This window comes from Capricornis sumatraensis, chromosome 3, assembly GCF_032405125.1.
Source record: "Capricornis sumatraensis isolate serow.1 chromosome 3, serow.2, whole genome shotgun sequence".
Taxonomy (NCBI): Eukaryota; Metazoa; Chordata; class Mammalia; order Artiodactyla; family Bovidae; genus Capricornis; species Capricornis sumatraensis.
This window is the reverse complement of record NC_091071.1, coordinates 163,457,259-163,478,915: the sequence shown is the minus strand read 5'-3', so window position 1 is coordinate 163,478,915 and position 21,657 is coordinate 163,457,259. Positions and strand designations below refer to the sequence as shown.

Here is a 21,657-nt window from a genome sequence, read left to right as displayed (position 1 = left end):
ATCAACACATTGAGGGTCCATCTGCAAACTTTCCCTTTCATCTCTATACAAGAAAGGGTTAGAATACTTACAGCAACATGTAGCAGGCGTCGAATAGCTTTGTTGTTACCTGAGCCACAATAAGCCATGGCTACAGTATACATTCCAGATCGTCGAAGAATTGGATCCTAAGAAATAATTCAACATCATCAACTTATTTCAAATAGTAACTTCTTACAGGCTTAGTTGCATCCATAAGGGGAGCTGGTTTTAGGCAGAAAATGAACTAAAAGAGAACCGTTTTGTGGTTGGTAGTTTTCTAAACGAATGGGGAAACTAAAGGCTCTAACATGGGAATAATTAACTACTTTTAATTCCCAGTATTCTGTGTAACATACCTATGCTGCCTCACACTTTTTAGGACATATAAACTCAAGCCCAATACCAACTGCCCTATGATTCTTTCATTTGTCAAACAACAAAGAAGCCTGCTTCTAATTCTACATTCTAATTTGCTTTTTACCTTATCACTTAATTCTTGGGCACTGAGCAACGAGTGGAAGAGATATGGAGTTTGATGGCTGAGCAAAATAATTAGTTTTATCAATAAACTATAGCAGTGGATTTTTTAAAGTCAGATTACAGAGGACAGTACTGGAAGATCCTCTGGAGAAGGAAATGGTAACCCACTACAGTATTTTTGCCTAGAGAATCCCATGGACAGAGGAGCCTGGTGGACTACAGTCCACAGGGTCGCAAAGAGTCGGACACAACTGAGCGACTTCACTTTCACTTTCACCTACTATATGCAATATAGTAAAAATCGTTTCACTGTTGTAAAAACAAGACACACACACACATCTTGTTTTTTGTTTTTACAACAGTAAAACAATTTTTACTATATTGTACACGGTAGGTAGACAAGACAGGGGCTTCCCTCGTGACTCAGCTGGTAAAGAATCTGCTTGCAATGCAGGAGACCTGGGTTCGATCCCCAGGTCAGGAAGATCCCCTGGAGAAGGAAATGGCAACCCACTCTAGTACTCTTGCCAGGAGAATTCCATGGATAGAGGAGCTGGGCAGGCTACAGTCCATGGGATTGCAAAGAGTCGGACACGATTGTGTGACTAACTTTCACTTTTCAGTTTTTCAAAAACAAGACAAAAGGCAAAGGAAAAGAAAACACATCCAAATAAATAAGTACAGAGATGGGCACTGTTTTGTGATGAAACAACAATGAAGCACACTTTGTATCCCATCAAATGTTTATGAAATCATCCCCAAAACATCATTTCTAAAATAAATCAACTTACAATTTCTAAAGAACTTTTCTAAATCTGCTTATTTGAAAACCACTGAAGTCTTAATCTCAAATTAGTCCTGCTCACCTCTTCTAATCAGTGTTTTTCTTGCCTAAATTTTATTAGGCTTTATATATCTTTCGAGAAGTTTCATCGATAAATGTACCTAGGAGTTATGATGGGAACAGAGATAATTTCTAGTCAAGGTTAAGTGTTTCTATAAATGTTGGATATAATAACTGAAGGGTGAGGAAAAGCAGGGAGGAAAGGATGAATAATATGTGATCTCACCTTATCACGGCAGAGAGATTCAATGAGAGCATCAGCTTCTTCCATCCTCCCGTACATCACTAACGCAATGCCAACTGCAAGACCACGGAGAATCTTCTCATGTTGAGTTTCCTGTGCATAGCCGACCATGTCCTCAATAGCCTGAGCATTTTTAGAGCCCAACATAACCAAACCTAGGGCCAGGCCAGCTGCTTCCCCTAGTGAGTAGAAAGCAAAACATTAAATAATGAGTTAAGTATATAAATAAAACATATTCTATTGAAAGTGCTAACTATTAATGTGGTCATGTATGGATGTGAGAGTTGGACTGTGAAGAAGGCTGAGCGCCGAAGAATTGATGCTTTTGAACTGTGGTGTTGGAGAAGACTCTTGAGAGTCCCTTGGACTGCAAGGAGATCCAACCAGTCCATTCTGAAGATCAGCCCTGGGATTTCTTTGGAAGGAATGATGCTAAAGCTGAAACTTCAGTACTTTGGCCACCTCGTGTGAAGAGTTGACTCATTGGAAAAGACTCTGATGCTGGGAGGGATTGGGGGCAGGAGGAGAAGGGGACGACAGAGGATGAGATGGCTGGATGGCATCACTGACTCGATGGACATGAATCTGAGTGAACTCTGGGATTTGGTGATGGACAGGGAGGCCTGGCGTGCTGCAATTCATGGGGTCGCAAAGAGTCGGACACGACTGAGCGACTGAACTGAACTGAACTATTAATAGCTATCAAAATAACCATCAGCTTCTGTAGCATTTTTTTCAAATCATCAGATATAAAAAAGGATAGTTTATATGGAAGTCCATCCATATATTTATACCTATTTTCCTTTTAAATTGTGATAGGATACACCATGAAATCCTGCAGTGATTTCAAATGAAATACTATGGCAATATTTTTTCTACATTATCACCAAGCAGTATAGATAGTCCCAGGATACAAGGAGATCGCTCTAATAAATTTCTATTTGCAAAAGTCAGTAATACAGACATACACACAAGATATACTATTTTTAGAAGCCTATATATCACAAAATATATTTTTATACGATGAATTTGATAAATGTGGCAAAATTAACTCCCTCTACAAGTAGAGAAATCTATTAGATTTTTAAGAGACCACAAAATATAGGCAGAAAACAAATGTTACAGTTACACTACTTAATCCTACAGTATGTCATCTTTGGAAAAAATCACTTACCTGTCACAGCATCATCCTGATAGAGGTTTGTTTTTAGCAAATCATACACATCCTGGCGTGCGGTCCCCATGGCAGCCAAACCAAGGCCTAGACTGCCACCATGCCGAACGATCTAGAGAAAAAGCACGGGCTCCATTTATCTGGTACACGGTACTTAAAATCCAACCTTTCATTGTACTGTCAAAATATATTGTGCTGTTGGCATGGACAGCATTTGGCCTAGTGAATATTATCAAAGGATACAGAGGGTCAGTGGTAACCTCACAATTTCAGTTTCAAAAGAATGCTGCCTGCTGATATAAAATAATGCGGAGTTATAAACGACTGAGTGACTGAACTGAACTGAAGGAAATGAAGACAAAGTGGAGACAGTACAGCTCTCTTTTAATAAGTTTACACGAGAAGGGGAGGAGACAGATGACAACAACTAAGAGAGAGAAGCAACTGCAAGAAGAGTCTTTTTAGGGTAGGTGAATATGCTTATGAACCGAGGGAGGAAGCACAGAGCAGAAAAAGGACCCTAATGGAACATGGTTATGAAGAAAGTGGGAGAAAATGGTGTCAAAAGCAAAAGTTAGTCTTTATTTGGAGAATATTTGTGTGATGATCCGTTACTTTTGAATGTGCAGTATCCTTTTATTAGTGACAGTACCCCAGTCCTGCTTGGGGAATATTCCTCCCTACTGGTTCAAATCTTAGTGAGACTGTCATTGAAAATAAATTCTCATACTCCCCTGGGGAAAGTGTGGGCCTGTGACTCTAGAGAGGCCAATCAGATGCTCCTCTGGAATTTTAATCTTTCTTAAGTGGAATGACCCAAGGACCAAAAACATTTCAAGTTCATTTATCCTGACAGCAAGCCCCAAAGAGATCATTCCATTAGTTCCTATTACCAAGATTCCCAGAATCACCCTGCTTTAACCTTTGTGAGAACTAGTTCACCAGCTTTCCTTTAATTATATAAGCTAGTTCCAATAAACTCCTTAAGTTGGTCAGCAGAGGTTTTTGTTGAAGGTAATCAAAAAGCTTTATCTGATAAGAAAATTTTTACATGAGATCACCAGAAATTTAAGGCAGAGATATCTATAAATTATATAAGATTTGTGGATAGGGGCATATTAGCTGAGACAGACCATCCTACTGATCTCAGTCTTTTCAGTGAAGTAGGAAAAGTTTTCTGGCTCACTGAGCTACTCTCCCAATAGCTTTTTAATAGAGACTACCCTAACATAAAAGTTTAAAAAGTCTAAAATCCTATGTCATGGCTCCTTAAAATAAAAACAGGGATGCTTAATAAGTTTTTCCCAAAGAGTTACATTTAAAAATCACCAAAAAGCTTACACAAGCAAGAATTCTGACTCCCAAAAGAGTACAGGCAATTTTGGAGGGGCTTTAGTTTCCTATAAAATAACAGAAAATCACTTATGTAACATAACAAGACTCTAAAGTGTCTTACAATGCATACAGTGAACATTTTATAAGTATCTGATACTTTATTTCACTTTTCATACATAAGGTTTAAGGGACTGGAAACACAATTTTAGCTTATAGAGGAGGAGAGGAAATTACCTTTAAAAGATAAGATTCTATGAAAACAGTACTTTAGATCTGGGAATGTAGATTTGGAAATCCTACAAGATTTCTTCTATTCACTGAAATAATTTGGCAAATATAATGTTTCCCTCATTCTTAAGTAATGGGAATTTAGTTGTGCATTACAATACTTACGTCATTGCTGGCATTCTTAAGCTGATTAAGCAGATAGTCAATTATATCACCACCATGATTCGCATGGATGAGACCTAGTGCATAGAGACCTCCACCTTCCTGATAGGCTGACCCTGGAGAGGTGTCCTTGGGCAGGTATGTTGCCATTAACTGTAATGCTTCCTTCTCATGACCCTGTAAATGTGAGCCACCACAGAGGTGTCAGTAAAAGAAAGTGAGAGAAACATTTTCTATGACTACTGCTTTTTCTCCAGAGTGAAGGAGGAAGTGGAGTTCTCTCCTAAGCAACTTTATCACTCTCAGGAGAAGACAGCTTTTAAGTGATCCTAAATCACATCCTAGTTAGAAACAAATGCTTCCATTTGCCTCCTCTTTGTTTTATAATATTTCCCCAAATTTATCTTAGACTCTGCAAATAATTATTTCAATTCATCTTTTAAGAAATGGCTTAGTCTTCACACAAAAAAGATGTCTACTTCTTATTAAAAATAAAAAACCACACATTTCTTATTTACTTTATCCTTTCCTGTATAAGGACTGACCTAATTTAACAAAATGTACTTGTCAATGCATTATAGTAAACATGTTTCTCTTTTTTTCTTTTTGCTGCACTACATAGCATGTGGGATCTTAATTCCCTGGTCTGTCCACTGAATTGGATGCTCTGAGTCTCAAGCACTGGACTGCCAGGGAAGTCTCTATTTTTTTGTTCCTTAACTCAAGAAAAATTGCTTCTGTTCTGATGCCTGCTCACAGAGATCAGTATGTATTACCTTATGAATCACACCCAAACTGGCTGTAGCTGTAAATTTTGCCCAATTAGTGGCTCTGGCTAACCATTCCAAGTTATCTCTGTAAGAAAACAAAATTTAACATTATTACTGAAATGAATTTCATAAAGCTTTTTATAACACTAAAGTCAAAGCTCTAACATTTTTACCTTGAACTGTTAAAAATCATTTTACTTTATGGATTTCAAGTTACTGATGATTCTGTTTTACCTCTTAAGGCCTCTTAATATTCTGAGGACTCTCTAAAAACACATATGTAATTATATTATGAACAAAAGCAAAACTGTATCAAACTTCAGAGGTTAATATATTACATTAAAAAATCTGTATTCAAGGCAACTAATGAAGAAAATTAATTTTACCTCAAAACAGGTAGTTAAATGCAATGAAAAAAATTTATAAAATAGCGAAAGTAGAATTTAAAATTCAGGACTGGCAAGCAGGTAAAGTTCCCCACATCCATGTAATACTGCCAACAGAGTGTCTGTCAGAGACACTTTTAAACTGAAGTGGGAGCCTATGAGTACATTTACCTAAGAAACTGGTCACTGGTAGTGCCGCAGTGCATAAAAGAGTTTGCTATGACAGTTGCCGTATGACAGACAGAATTCCTTACTGCATCCTAAAAAATAAACACAGATATTTATCATTTGTATTCATACAAATGCAAGCTTGCATGTAAATACGCAATAAGAAGCACTATTTTGTGGTGAAAACATGAATAAACTGAATTAGCATTTAAAATATGAATCTTGGAAATTTCTTTATAAAGATTAAATAGCTAGCTTATTAAAAAACAGCAAGTCAAAAGTTTTACTTGTGGTCTTAACTTGAGGTCAACAGATTTCAGGTAAGAATTTAATAGTAGATATTCTAATTGTTAGTTTCTAAATAGTTTGCCATTTCTCTTTGACATCCTGCTCAAGGTCTCCAAGAATGGATGTAACCTGAGGAGCAATGGTGTACCTCTTCTGGGACTGTACCTCTGTCAGTCACCAAAGCAATTTTGTTTAATTCGACTGCACTATAAAGATAAGCATCAGAAAACTGTCATAGATGCAAACTTTTCTCTTGCACACTTGTAAGAATTATTTTAAAAATCCAGAGAAGCATGATTACATATACCTCAATCAAAGAACTTCATATTAAAGAAATAATATATGATTATATAAAATGACTTTGGGAAAGGATTTGGGTAAATAACACAGGCAAGACAGGAAGATTTTTCATAATATGTATCTTTTCATACTAAAATTTTTTTGGAACCAGATGAATAGATCATCTGTTCAAAAATTAAAATGAACAACTGTCAGGATGAATATCTCAGCAAAGGTTACAATATCAAGGTTAAGAACCCCTGTTCTCAAGGAGTCTGCAGTTCACTGGAAAAAACAAACACACAACCTGTATTAATGCTTTGACTGTGGTATCTGTCCAAATGCCACATGTACATATTCAAATAAAAGTTAGCTATTACCATATGTACAGTAGAAAGCCAATAGGAATTTGCTCTATGTCTCAGGAAACTCAAACAGGGGCTCTATATCAACCTAGAGGAGTGGGATGGGGACGGAGGTTCAAGAGAGAGGGGATATATGTATGCCTTGAAGAAGGAAATGGCAACCCACTCCAGTATTCTTGCCTGGAGAATCCCATGGACAGAGGAGCCTGGCAGGCAGTCTATGGGGTCGCAAGAGTCAGACACAACTTAGCAACTAAAACCAAACCATATGTATACCTATGGCTGATTCATACTGAGGTTTGACAGAAAACAACAAAATTCTGTAGAGCAATTATCCTTCAATTAAAAAATAAACAAATTAAAAAAAAAGTTATCTAAAAAAGTGGGGTTAAAAAAAAAACCACTAAATTCCCAGTGACAGACTAACACAAAAAACAGGAGTTCAATCAGTATTAATTCCCTTTCTTCTTCAGTAAGATCAAGTGTCTCTCCCATTGTTATTTTTTCAAAAATGTATTTCCTTGACAGAATGCAATAAATTACTCAATAAGAAATAAGTATTAAGTACTTATAGTCAACAAAGAAATAAATATAAGAAAAAAGCCTCCATTACAGATGAATTTTCTACCTTTGTGTTTTTTAGAATCATGAGATCTGTATTATTGTTTCGTATTAAAAACTGTAGATGTAACTCAATAGCCATTTCACCACTTAGAATTTTAATCATTTTCAAAGTCTGGTCCTTGGGCTCTGGACTCTGCCAAAACAAGCAAAAATGAAGATTATATTACTGAAATCCAGTAAGCTAATTTTAATAGCCTTAAACCAGTGAAATTCAGTCATACACGTAAAAAAACTTAAGCATGCTTCCAATACAAAAATTTTTTTAAAAATCTGTAAAAGTAATGATGATATGCAGGAAGAACTATTTTATACTTAGTCAACTCATAGTTTAGGTGAGAAACTCTCTCTTCAAAATTGAGAAAAAGCACCTTTAATCAACACATAAATATGATCTCACGAATTATACCAAGCCACCAACACAACTCGTTCCAACCACAAGAGTTGAAATTTATATACCTGATAACCAGTAACCAAAAATTCTGATATAAGAAACATTACATCCAACAGACTACTGCTCTAATCCTTGCCTCACTCGTACGTACACTATGAATACTAAAAATAAAGACAACTAAACTGTCCTCTGTCTCTACAAATTGCCATTTATTTGTTAGAGGTCAGAGTTTTTTCTCACCCTATGACGTAATTCAGAGTTATTCTGAACAGAGTTCATTCTTTGGTAGGGATCTGAGGACTTGATTTCTTCTAAGTCAAGTGTTTTCTGGGATCAATCTTCTGCTTTTTGCCTGTGCTGTGCAGCTTGTGGGATTTTGGTTCCCCACTCAATTGGGGAGTGAACTCAGACCCTCAGCAGTGAAAGCGCCAAGGCCTAACCCTGGACCACCAAGGGATTTCCTGAGATTAATTTTTAAAATTTTACTTTTTATAGAAAATCTAATTTTATAAAACAACTTTGATATCAAACTTAATAATAAACCTCCATAAAAGCAGGTATGTAACACTTTTAAGTAATTTACAATATAGTGTGGAACTCTATGTTTAAATGGAAACCTCAACTTCAAAAAGCACACTTACCACTTCTGGCGTCTTTCCTACAAGTACACTACCTGTCTTTTCTTCCGTTTCCATCGAGTCACTAAAACGAAGAGAACCAACAGTTACCAGTGTGGTAAACTTTTCTGAATGGTATGTGTGGGTGACTTTTTCTCTTCCCTTTTAATCAAACGGAAGATCTGAACCATGTCCATAATAAGTATTTTGCAAGGAAAAAAACACTAAATAACTATCTTAAAGTACTGCTGTTAACAAACAGAAAAGACTGTAAAATAAGATGGAGGCAGTTCAGTTACCAAATTTCTGCCAAATAATTTCATAAAACATGCAAAGCAACTGGTTAGCAAAAAAAAAAAAAGGACAATAAATAGAACAAAACCAGGGGACAAAGTATCTCCCAGATTCCCAAAACAGAACCGCCACCACCAGCCACAAAATCAGTCTGAAGTAAAGCAGTCAGAGCCCCAACAACTCTTAAAACCAACTGGCCAACACTCTCTTCTAGGTCAAAGCAAAACACAAAGGAGAAAATGCTGGGTATAGAATTCAAATTAAGAAAGCAGAAACGAGGGAAAAAGAAGGCCAAAATGAAAGTGAGAAAGGAAACACAGCCAGATCTCACAACATAAGACACCATTCTGTTTAAAACTCCACAAACGCAGCAGAACAGGAAGTTCTAGAGAACAGTGAAATTAGAAAAACTATCCTAAACAAGCCTGCTTTGTAAATACTTAGGAAAACTAATTTCAGTAAAGATAAACTACAGGATATAAAAGAATATTACTATAAAAAAAATTTACTTGACCCACTAAATAACTTAAGCAAGGTTGTGGGATTCAATTTTAATATACAACAATCAAGTATAATTCTACGTATTAGCAATAAGCAATTTCAATTGAATTGAAACTTTAAACATACCACTTACAATAGTATCAAAAGACATAATATACTTAGGAATAAATTTAGGGGAAAATGTACAAAAGCCCTATACTAAAATCTACAAAAAAAATGTTGAGAAAAAAATTTAAAAAACCTAGATAAATGAAGATTACTGGATTATAGTAATTTTTATCAGTTCTAATAAAAGCATATTTAAAAGCTTTTTTAAAAGCTAAGAATGTTTCTACCTGTAAAATATCTAACCCAAACATCTAAAATCTAGCCCAACCTACCCTACCTGAGATTTTTTAATTTACTTGATAAGAAAGCGTGCAGGACCCACACCTGCCCCATCAGACAACTACTTTCATTGTTTCCAGAAGGGTCCATTTTTTTTTCATTTTCCTTAATGTGCCCAGCAGAGTGCAAAACAGAGCAACAGTCTTCTTAAGAGTTTACCATCTACGAAACCTAATGGCATTTATTCTTAGACTACGTTGTCTAGAAATACTCTATCTACTCCCCAAATAAGATAAAGATAGCTGGATTAGTTCTATGCAGAAACAGATAGGCGTACCTTTCTCTCTCTGATCCTGGAACAGTGCCCGTGTTGGTGGACCCAGGCACAGAAGCAAGAGGGGTGCCAACAGTTCGAAGATTCTGGATTACAGACGACAAAAACTGCTGGCTAGCACTTTCATACAAATCAAAACAAATCTGATAGGCCATCAGGAGGTTGTCTTCCTTTACCAGTTTTTCTAAGATATCACTCACGGCCTGAGGATCATCTAAGAAAATTAGGCACTGAAACGCAGATAGAGAACAATTACATAATAATCAAAAACTTGGTTTGTAAGATACTTAAAGAGTTACAGTCAACAACACTGGAAACCATAAATAAAAGTGAAGGCAAACTGCAGCAAACTACCTAGTCTAATGATAGCATTCCATTTCTCATCCTGGCACCAAAATTATCCTGAAAGTAGAATCTGCCTTCTATAAGAAAGTCCATACAAGTTATGCCCATGGCTCCTAATACTGTGCCTGGCAATTAGCAATACTTAATAAATAACTGGTTGGTGAATGAATCCTGACTTCTTTAAAACTTCCTCACAAATCATTATCAAGTGCTCTTTCACTTCTAATTTCTGCTTTACCATAAATTGTAGGAGCATTCATTTATTCACTCCTAATGCACTGTATTGTGCTGGGGTAGGATAAGAGGCACTAAAATGAACATTCTGAAGCATTTCTCTTACTACTCTTATGATCTGCCACATGTTTTAACAAAAGCCATCCAATAAATTTAGGATATTTAAGAGTTCAATTTAAAATTTGTTTCAAATAGCAAATAACTCAATTTCAAAATGAACACATTAATAAAAATTATTATAAACTAAGAATAGGAAATTATGGAAACAAAATAAATGACCAATAACAGGAGCCTGGATAAAACAGGCAAAGAACACCCACTGAATGACTACTGCATAATCAAGAAAGAGTTTGTACAAGAGTTTGTGAACAGTTAAAACATGGAAAAAACATTAAACTGAAGGATATATATAATTGATAGTTTGCTTCCAGGTAAGGGAACTTGGGAGCCAAAGGGAGAAGTGGTAGGAAGACTTAACTATACCCCTTGGTCCTTCATGAATTTTGAATCATGTGAATGTAATATCATCTGTTCAAAAATAAATTTTAAAAATGTAAAATTCAAAAAAATTTTTTATAGGGACAAGGAATAAAATAGCTAAAATAAATAAAATTACTTCTGGGAAATAAAACTGAAATACACTGAGAAAAGAAGGCAAAGAACTATTGTTTTTCACGTAACTTTTAAAAAACCATTTAAGAAACTATTAAAAACTATTTAGAAGCAAACAAAACTAAAAAAAAAAACTATATAGAGAAAAATGGAAGGAACTATACTAAAATGTTGGTAGACCAAGTGAGATAAAAGTGGATATTTTTCTTCCAACTTTTTCTTTAACACTTGCTTTAAAAAGCATCAAAAACTATACATAAAACAGATACGCAACAGAGTTCAGAGAACTATATTCACTATCTTGTAATAGCCTATAATGATTTTTTTTTTAAAAAGCATTCAAAAAAGGATTCATTAATCTAAATTTTAAATATGTATAGAGGATAGAAACATATATTGAGAATATATTATAGTGAACAAATAAAATGTGTGATAAAATGCTATGCTCTAAGCAGAATACAGAAATTTATAGTGTGGTAACTGTTAAAAAGCAAACTGAGCATTTCCAGCCAATAAAAACACAATCCAGTCATTGAGATAAATGACATAGCTCCACATGTTTTTGGAGGAAAACATCTATGAATCTTTTAACTGGGAAAATGCCCCGGGAAAGGGATAGATACAGTTTCATTTTATATATTTTCTGTACTGTCTTAATTTTGTTTTAAGTATGCAAGGAAATCCATACATGAAAAGAGATAAAGAAAATACCCAAAGGTCCTGGTTGTGTTTGGGAAATGAAACCAAAGATAATTTTTATACCTGAAATTCTTTTAGAATTATATAACATAGGTACCGTTTTTACCTTTATCTTCTCTTCTACTTATTTTTTTTTAACCTCATTTCCAAAAATTTCCTTAAATGCCTGGATTATTTTCAAAATGAAAAAAAGAACACAAGGAATACATTATAACAAAATAGCTTTTTAGTTTTGAGAACTTCAGTTATTTTAATCAGTAAAACAGAACATAAATACACACCTTATCTTCACAGGGCTGTTGTAAAGATCAACTGAGAGATATATGCATGAAATTATAGTGATGTAATGAGGTACACACATGAGGTAGTGAGGCATTACCCAACAACACAGTGTAAAATAATATAATGTTATTACCTGACAAACATTGATGAAATCAGGTTTCTCTAAATTCATGTAGATTTTAACTAGGACTCTCAGTACTTTATTCCGAAACTGTTTATTCTGCATTAAAGACATGCAGAGCTTCAAGCTATATGCCAGCATTCCTGGGACATCATTCTGAAAGAAATAATTTGAAGAGACATCATTATCTAGTTACTGAAGCATGTTTATTTAGAAATCAAATCATTTTAAACAATATTCTTTAGTCATTCTAGGCAGCTAAAGCTTTATTTGCTACTTAAATAAAATAAAAATTTTTTAACTATTTTAGATGAAAACCTTAAAAGAAAATTACCTATTTCCCTGTCTTCATGAAAAAAATGGGTTGAAAACAAATATTTAGCGTCCATCCAGGATCCTCACTATATGAACACAGTATACTATAACAGAGTAGTGCTGTTAAGTATTATAAAAACCAAGCAGACAACCTAGCTAATCCTCAGGATTATCGCCTATACTCAATGGCCAGGAACACAAGATGATATAACTGTTCTCTAGCTCTGAGTGACTCAAGCTTTGAGTGCTGTCATATCTAACTGGCACTCTCCTGGGGAAGTTTTCACTCCTGATTATTTATGTTTACCTTGTGGTTCTTCAAAGCATGCCTGAATTTTGAGATACCAACCTATAAAAGTTCTTCAGCATAAACAAGCATGCTGAAGAGCTACAGGAGTACTTCTCAAAAATGGAGTTGAGAAATGCAAAATTCAAAAAATTCACTAATTCAGAAAGACTTCTATTGTGCATCCCAATATTCATAGCAGTGTTATTAATAATAGCCAAGATATGGAAGCAACTTAAGTATCCATCAACAGATGAATGAATAAAGATGTGTGTGTGTGTGCATATATACGCACACACACACATATATGCACACACACATATGTATATACACAATGGAATGCGAAATTTTGCCATCTGCAGCAACATGGATGGATTTGGAGGGCACTATGCCAAGCAAAATAAAGTCAGATAGAGAAAGACAAATACCATATGGTATCACTTATACGTGGAATCTAAAAAACACAACAAACAAGTGAATAAAATAAAAAACAAAAGCAGACTCACAGATATAAGGAACAAACTCGTAGTTATCAGAGGGGACAGGGAAGGGGGAGGGGTGATAGAAGAGCAGGGGATTAAAAAGGGTTAATACAGGATTATATAAAAAGTATGCAAAACTTTTGAAAAACTGCAAATTGCTATAGAATTTAAAGAAAGTTAACATTCAATGATAAAATAAAATTTATTTTGTAAGCAAGTTGTGACAAATCAGTGCACACATAATGAAATCAACTTAACAGGACTAACATCTTTCCAAAAAAATGAAGTACAATTTAAAAATACCATGATTATACCACAAGCAGAAAAAGTAGGTATTATTTCATCTTATGGGCTTCCCTGGTGGCTCAGACAAAAAGAATCTGCCTGCAATGAGGGAGACCTGGGTTCTGACCCTGGGTTGGGAAGATCCCCTAGAGGAGGACAGGGCAACCCACTCCAGTACTCTTGTCTGGAGAATCCCCATGGACAGAGGAGCCTGGCGGGATACAGTCCATGGGGTCGCACAGAGTTGGACATGACTGGCTGACTAAGCACAGCACATTTCATCTTAAGTGACATCTATTAATATATGTATATGTGCACTGGGAGACAAAGTAAGATGTACTTCCTACTCTGCTTTACTCTTGTTTTAAACATTTATCACCCCTTTACCTTGCAGGGAATAGGTGTCACTGCTGGTTCCCCTAGTGGATTATTCCATTTGAGCAGGAACTTTGTTCCTTGCTTCCCACTGTTATCTCCAATGCAGAGAACAGTGTTGAATGAATAAAAACAAGTATTTTAGTTCTAGTCCCCTGAAGACAAGGAGTAACTACAACTGCACAAAAATCAAACAGCAAAATAAGGGCCATTCTATGACACTGGGCCATTCATACATTTACACTCTTACCACTGCTGCTAAATGCTGCCTTAAGCTTTGGGGACCCAGTGGTAAAAGCACCTGTCCTCAAGTAGGTTCTGATCTGGTGGACCTAGTTGGATCTAGGGATTGAGGAGGATATGGCTGGCAGGGAGTGACAGAAGGATCTGTAAACAAACGCCAGGTGAACTGAACTATGAATCTTGAACAGGAATAAAGCAGGTAAGGAAAAGAAAAGGATGTTTTCTGGAGGGGCAATATTTTTGGTAAGTGGAATGAGGCACGGCCCATCTAGAAGAGACAAAGTCAAGATGGCTGGAGTACAAAGAGCTAGCTCGTGGAGAAGGATAGAGGGTGAGGCAGGCTAAGTGGGCACTTAACAGATCATGTTCATTTAACTCAGGCTTGCACCTCTCTGACCACTTTGGCTGGTGACTTACAATTGTCCTAATTATTGCAAAACACCCCCAAGCTAGGAAAGTATATTTTTAGCCATAATAAAGGCACTACAATTGCAGTTATCATTATAGTCTTCTTTAAAAGGGCAGAGGACTTCTCTGACGGTCCACTGGTTAAGGATCTGCCTGCTAATGCAAGGGTCACAGGTTCAACCCCTGGCCTGGGAAGATTCCCCGAGCCTTAGGAGAGCCACAGCCATGTGCCTTACCACTGAAGCCTGCACCCTAGAGCCCAGGCGCTGTAAGAGAAGCCCAAGCACAGCAACTAGAGAAAGCCTAATTAAGACAACTTCCCCATGCAAGACCTCAAAGGAATAAAAGTAGTAAGACAAAAGAGGCTATTCAACAAGCACAGCCAAAGTTCCTTTATAAATACATTAAAAACATAAAAAATATAAAAAGACATATTTTAAAAACATAAACTTTTTTCAAAAGAGCATCGCATCTTATTCTATCTAAGCTAGAGTGTCTTTTCACTATAATTTTCAGTTTTAATAATTTGCTCTGCTGATTCTTCATCAATAACAATCTCTAAAGTTGCACCCTCTACCTACCGACTCAAGTATAGTCTTCTCAAAGACGTCCAGTCTTCGTGTCTCCAGAGCAATGCCGATAGCTTGCTTATACTTGTGATCATCTAGACATCTTTGAAACATTTTATTCACAATGCCTTCCAATCTCTGGTCAATTGGTTTTTTTTCTCCTTCGGGCAAATCTGCATTTTCCACACATTGTTTGGTGTAGTGATCAATGCACTTTGCTATAGGGAAAATAAAATAACTGATTACTTTGTAAATTGGGCTGATACTACTAGAAAGGACAATACCTACATTTATGACCATGAAAACTTATCGGATGACTATGGAGTAATAAGTAAATTTCAGATTTTTTAAATGCTAGAAGTTATATCTTCAAACAATAGTTCCCTTCCTAACAGTTATACTTATTCCATATGTTGACATTATTTAAAACATTACTATCTTGTTACTGTACTTTGACCAAAATTACATTATTCAACTTGGCCAAGCTGCTTATTTTACAGAGTTGGCTACAAATAGGTGACTGTTTCACTTTTCAAAAAACAAACACTTGCCATTGAGAATATTAACAAAAACCTATTGTAGCAATTATCACGTAGCAATAAATTATCAGTCTTCACATTAATGAAACTATTAGCCCCTTGAGAGTAGAGCCTGCCTTAATCATCTTTGTAGAATAATGGTGAAATGACCTGAAATGGGCCACTGGTCCCAAAGGCAATCCCAAAGATTTCCAAAACCCTTTCCAGCAATCAGCTAAGATACTCACTGTCTCAATGTGAGGTAGGGTAACCCTTTCACACATATTTCCCCTCTCCCCCGGAGAGTATGAAAGTTCATGCAGAGGTGCACATGCACAATTCGGCTTTCACATTTCACAGTGATTTGGATGAAAGGGGAGGAAGTATCATGTTTACAGCTTACACTACTTTACCATCATACCATCAACTTGTTAAGAGCAACCAAAAAGGGAAATTACCCTAAGACTTCTTTCACCTTCATAAGGAAGACAGCCACTCAAGCTAAATGAGATATATAAGAGCTGTCCTCTCCATAACTCACTGGCTTGTCACTCTCCTTTTCAAAGAGAAAGGTACATGGAAAAGATTAATGAGTTGCAATCTACAGCCTTAGAAAACAGAAATGATTGAACGAACTAGCATGAAGAACTGGCCCATGTCAATGGGGCTATATTCAGGGGAAGCAGAACACTTTTCTAAACTGGAATATACCAGGTTCAGGATCCATCCAGGAAGAATTAGACAGGTTCAGGTACAGTTAGTAAGAACAAAGTGGCAGTCACAACACAGACCTTAATCAATTTTCATTGCAGAAAATCTTCACCAAGCCCCAACAGGAGCTTTTTGAACCAAATGTAGTTGCGAGGAAACATTACCCCTGTCTCACCAGAGAGGAATCTCAGATTTAATAATGGAGAAAGAAAAGTGTTACCTTCTAAGTTTCAAATGAGACTCATGCTCTCACTTATCAGGGATATACTAACTGTAGCCTCATTTCTAGCTAAAATCTTATTACAATTGGGAGAAAATTTTTAGCCTTTGAGTTTTCTGAGTGTACTGCTTGTGACATTCATTTAAGGTCCTAGAAAGGTGTTCCTAAATTCTATTTTATGTATCTTTTCACAGATCTCACTGACATTATGAAAAAAAAAAATTTTCATTCTAATAGTCCCAAGCAAACTAGAAGGGTGAACTCCATTTCTAATTAAAGAAAAGCAAACAGAACTGGTCTACCAGTCAACAATCACCTCTTACAAGCTAAAGACTGAGATGATATACAGGAAGGAATCTGCCATCTCATGGATCAACTGTCCTGATTAAAATCATCATTTGTAAAATGGTAACATTGCAAGCACCTGCAGATCACTGATGGATAAAATTATCAACACTCATCACAATAAATCCTTCAAATAAAAGAAAAAAAGATAAAAGTATTTAACTCCTCATTCCTAACAATGCAGGGGAAGTGCTCTGGTTTCAAATGATATGGTCTATTCTTTAAAATAATCTGTTCTTCCCACAGGATTCACAGATGAAAACTCCAATTTAATAAATCCCCAACAACAATAAAGCTTGAAACATCCTCTCACCATCATGGCAAAAAATTTTTAAATGTGAACACAAAATCTTACTACAAACTTCAGGGACATTTGGAAAGTACCCATTTGGACTCCCTAGTGCAGCATTTCCCAATTTCTGAAAGAGAATACCAAATTTCTCCCTTTAAGAGTTCAGGGGAATAATGCAGATCTCCTCTCAATCAGGAATTCAAAAAACTATCTATACTATATACATTTCCAGAAAACACTCTTGGGCTATCTGTAATTATGACCTAAAGCTTGAATATTCATAGACATGTCTGAAGGGTACACAATCTCTTCTTTCATCTATTAGAGCAAGTGTTTTCTAACATTTTTAAAGCTACAAAAGCTCTGAACAAAATCTTACAGAGCTGATTCAACTCGCAAAATGGAGAACCCAGAGGCTTGCCTGTGTGCTACCCTCTCACTTCAAAAATACAGAAACAAATAAGACAACGGTTACTAGTAGAAACAATATGGATTTTGTAGTGATTAAGCCTAGGTTTTAAATTCTGACCCTCCTATTTAATAACCATGTGTCTTTATCATCTTGAAACCCAAGTTTTCTTATCTATACAACAGGGTGAGCTCCCCCTTCACAGGGAAGCTGTGGAATAAACCACGAAATGAAGAATGATCAGGACAGTGCCTAGCACAATGGAAATACTGAATGATGTTTTCCTGTGCTAGAAACAGTTCCATAAATTGCTATCATTTAATTTCTGTTATTCACAATAACCTGATTTAGTATTTTTATATAAGCATATGCTCACTGGAAAAGAGATGACCATAACCACTGAGATAACTAACTTTGCCTTAAGTCAGCTGTTTCTGAATAATTTCTTAGATTCACTCTTAAAATATTTTGTGAGGTGAGTGCTTTCATTAATAATTTCTGTTACTGATGTTACTGTTTATTACAATAAAAAACAATGGCATAGAATTCTAAGGCAGATCTAAAAACTCAGTATGCATAAGATTATTGTAGAAAGATTATGAACTTTCATTAAAATGAAACGTGCGAACATCAAAGAGTAATTCAGGGGGGAAAAATGCTGTATGTAGGAGAGCAAGAAAGAGGCCAACAAGATAAAGCCTTACTAGATGGAAGATAATTACCTATAATAGTTTCCACATATTCAGAGTTATCATTGACATTGAAGAGGTCACCTGCTCCAAGTGCATAATTCAGAGACTCCTCAAAAGCCCCCAGGTGATAAAATACTTTAGATGCCACTAAGGCCGCAAACTGCCGACTCCGGAAACCTTCATCTTCATACAAAACTTCTCTGAAAGAAATTAGGAAGTATAGGCCTAGTTCAAACTGTGGTTCTCTTTAAAAATTCCAAATCTATATACTCAAGTCACAATTTAGTGTCAGCAAATTTCTAAATGAATTAATAAATCACAAGACCCACATCCATGGATAATTAAGGTTGATCTACTTTATTCCAATTAATAGAAACAAATTCTTACATTTTGTCTACAGACTCAGAAATTTCTGCCCAGAAGTCATTGACAACTGCATTCAATTTGTGTAGTGCAAATTCCTGTAGAAGATAAAACCAAAATTCGATTTTGAGACAGGCTTATCATTATATTTCCTTAAAAAAAAGCAAACAAATCAATGGCCAAATTCTAAGTCATATTTACTAAAAGTTTTAATCTATGACAAATATAAAAGTTCACCAACTAACTTACATTTTCTCTTGGGCTTACATACTTCCTTTCTGTTTTCAATCACAGAACATGAGACTAGCCATATAATGTCATTCCTTATCATACTGAACATTTTTCTTCTTTGACAGTAGGTGTAAGATTGACTGTAGGTTGCTGGTTTGGATATAAATGAATTCAGGTGCCTAGAGCCAACTAAAGTATACTTTGAATTTCTGTCATATGAAAAACGTTTTAAAATATGTGATTTCTATTGCTACAGAAAATTGGAGGGGGGGTGGTTTCCAGGTACCATACTGAGATTTATTTGCCTCAGCTTTGCTAAACTCTAGGGAAAACCAACTGCTGTTGCCAAAGCACTGTCTCTGGGTCTAGATTTCAATGACTGCTTATAGACTGGGTACGATGGCTATTTTAAATGATGGAATATACACAAATATCAATATAGTCAAACAGTTCCAAAGCACAAATATTAAGCCCAGTTAATTTTCTTCAACTCATACCTTAAGCTGCGGTTCTTCTTCATCCAAAAGAGAAATAATTCCAGCTATAAGACAAAAGGTAGACTGTGATTAATTTAGTTGCTCAGTTGTGTCCGACTCTTGTGACCTGATAGACTGTAGCCCGCCAGGCTCCTCTATCCATGGGATTTCCCCAGAAAAAATACTGAAGTGGGTTGCCATTTCCTTCTCCAGGGGATCTTCCAAACCCAAGGATCGAACTGGGGTCTCCTGCATTGCAGGCAGATTCTTTACCAACTAAGCCACCAGGGAGGCTATCTATTGTGATTATGGACTGTATATGCTGAGATAAACTAATGCTTAATGAAAAATATATTACAGTTGGAAAATAAGTATTTTTTGAGGGGTGACTTCATTATAGGAATGATTATTTTTCTTTAAAACCAAAAAGTTTCTATTTCAAAGTTCAAGACTTAACTATGTTATCAAACTCTCACGATACCACATATACCACATTATGTGCCTAATTCAACAGTTTTCAAAGTATGGCTCCTGGATCAATTGGTACAAGCATTACCTGGGAACTTGTTAAAAATAAAAATTCTTGGCCCCATTACAGATCTAGTCCATCAAAAATTGTGGGGATGGGGTCCAGTAATGGGGCCACAAGCCTTCCCTGCAATACTGATATTCATTATAGTTTGAGAATCACTGGCCTAACTGACTGACCAAAATGAGGAACTTCCCTACACAATCGTAGAATAAAATTATTCACACAAAATAAACCAAGTCATAAAATTATTTACAGAAGCAGGAATATTTAGTTGTCAACTCAACGGAGTAAAATAATGACTATTTCAAGATGCTTATATTAAGGCACCTCTGTTGTATCACAAGTAACCTAGAAGGTTTTGCTAAATGATGTGCAATCTCACTTGTTCTGACATGAGTTACTGAAGCAAAGCAATCCTCATGTGAGCCTGAGGTGTTGGCACCAACAGTGGAGAGTAGAGGAAATAACTGTTGTCTCCCAAAAATACATCCTGAAATACAGTCACATATCAAAGGGATTATTAAGGGGAAAAAAAAAAAAAAGTGGGAAATTACTGTCCTTGAACCTAAAGGAAACTAAACTATTTCTCAGATATGTTTTCCATGTAGGTCTTTAAAATCATTCTGCAACAGTGAATTGAACCTGTAAGCTGATACAAAAAGTGTCAAGGCAACTTTCCTTAGCAGAAGTAGCCATTTCTAAGTGGTAAGTGTAGGTTTGCCAAACAGCTTCAGCAGTCTTTAAAGAGTCATATGGGAAAAGACACAAAATTCGGCAAAGGAAACTATGCCATGGTTCTAGCTAGGGCATATTACTATTCTAAAACTTTAAATGCAGATAAAAGGAACCTCTTGGTGCTGTAAGTTGGTATAACAAATCCAGAGCAGAGAGGCTGAATTGAAACCATGAAGAGAAAACAGATTAAAGAATGTAATGTGGGGGGTAGGGGGAGATTTGGAACTAGTATCAATGAAGAGCTGATAGAGAAGAGTGCCTTAAATCTGGAACAGATGGTAAACAGCAGAATGCTTTATCAAAATACTAAAAATGCTACCCATTCCCTTATCAACAGTCAACGGTATGCCTGAACTGCTTTTACCAAAAGACGTGACGGATCTTTGTACATTCTCCTGTTTGGTTTCACTCATGACTAACGTGTTACATGGTTGTCCTGGCTTAGAAATGCTGCCACTGTCCATGGAACACAATGAAATCAAATACCTACACAAATATTTGTGCATACACAAATATTTCCCATCTTAAAAACAGGAGAACTCACCTTTAGATGGGGGATGGGTGCACCTGGGGAATGGGAAAGGTTTCAGGATGCTAAAAAATCTCCTGTGCCATAATACGAAGTCAGCAAGTACTAAGATGCTGTATCAACTTACAGCATTATTTAAAATAGCATATTATTCTTAAACATGAAGCTATGCTCCAGAAGACACAGCTTGAAAGTTGAAACAGTTGCCTCAAAGAATTTCATTCTCACATCTCCCTCTTAATAACCCCCTATCTCTATCTCTCCACTCCCTTTCACAGCCAAAACTCTTGAAAAACTTAACAGTACATGCTGACCTTTTATTCACCACTGTATCTGTAGTATCCTGAAAGTGCCTAGACCATAAATGAACAAACAAACTGACAACTCCAAACTGGAACCTGTTAGCTTCTCTTTAGCACCAGGGACAGATCCTAAACCACAGCCAGCCAAAGAACAGGAAATCAGGTGACAAAGGTTTGGAGCAAAAGCTGATTAAGCAATCCTGTAAATGTAACC

The 21,657-nt window shown here is 36.1% G+C and overlaps 1 protein-coding gene across 1 annotated transcript in view; it reads right to left on the bottom strand.

The window, feature by feature from the left end:
* PSMD1 (proteasome 26S subunit, non-ATPase 1) overlaps positions 1–21,657 on the bottom strand; it is an 83,626-nt gene that overhangs the window by 59,940 nt on the left and 2,029 nt on the right. The window contains exons 2-15 of the mRNA XM_068966945.1: positions 19,367–19,410; positions 18,663–18,736; positions 18,306–18,475; positions 15,101–15,306; positions 12,138–12,281; positions 9,836–10,062; positions 8,401–8,461; positions 7,373–7,501; positions 5,816–5,904; positions 5,265–5,343; positions 4,492–4,665; positions 2,764–2,875; positions 1,572–1,768; positions 72–167 (exon numbers count right to left, since the gene is read on the bottom strand). Coding sequence (XP_068823046.1) covers positions 72–167; positions 1,572–1,768; positions 2,764–2,875; positions 4,492–4,665; positions 5,265–5,343; positions 5,816–5,904; positions 7,373–7,501; positions 8,401–8,461; positions 9,836–10,062; positions 12,138–12,281; positions 15,101–15,306; positions 18,306–18,475; positions 18,663–18,736; positions 19,367–19,410 — 1,802 coding nt within the window. The remainder of the gene's footprint in view (positions 1–71; positions 168–1,571; positions 1,769–2,763; positions 2,876–4,491; positions 4,666–5,264; positions 5,344–5,815; positions 5,905–7,372; positions 7,502–8,400; positions 8,462–9,835; positions 10,063–12,137; positions 12,282–15,100; positions 15,307–18,305; positions 18,476–18,662; positions 18,737–19,366; positions 19,411–21,657) is intronic.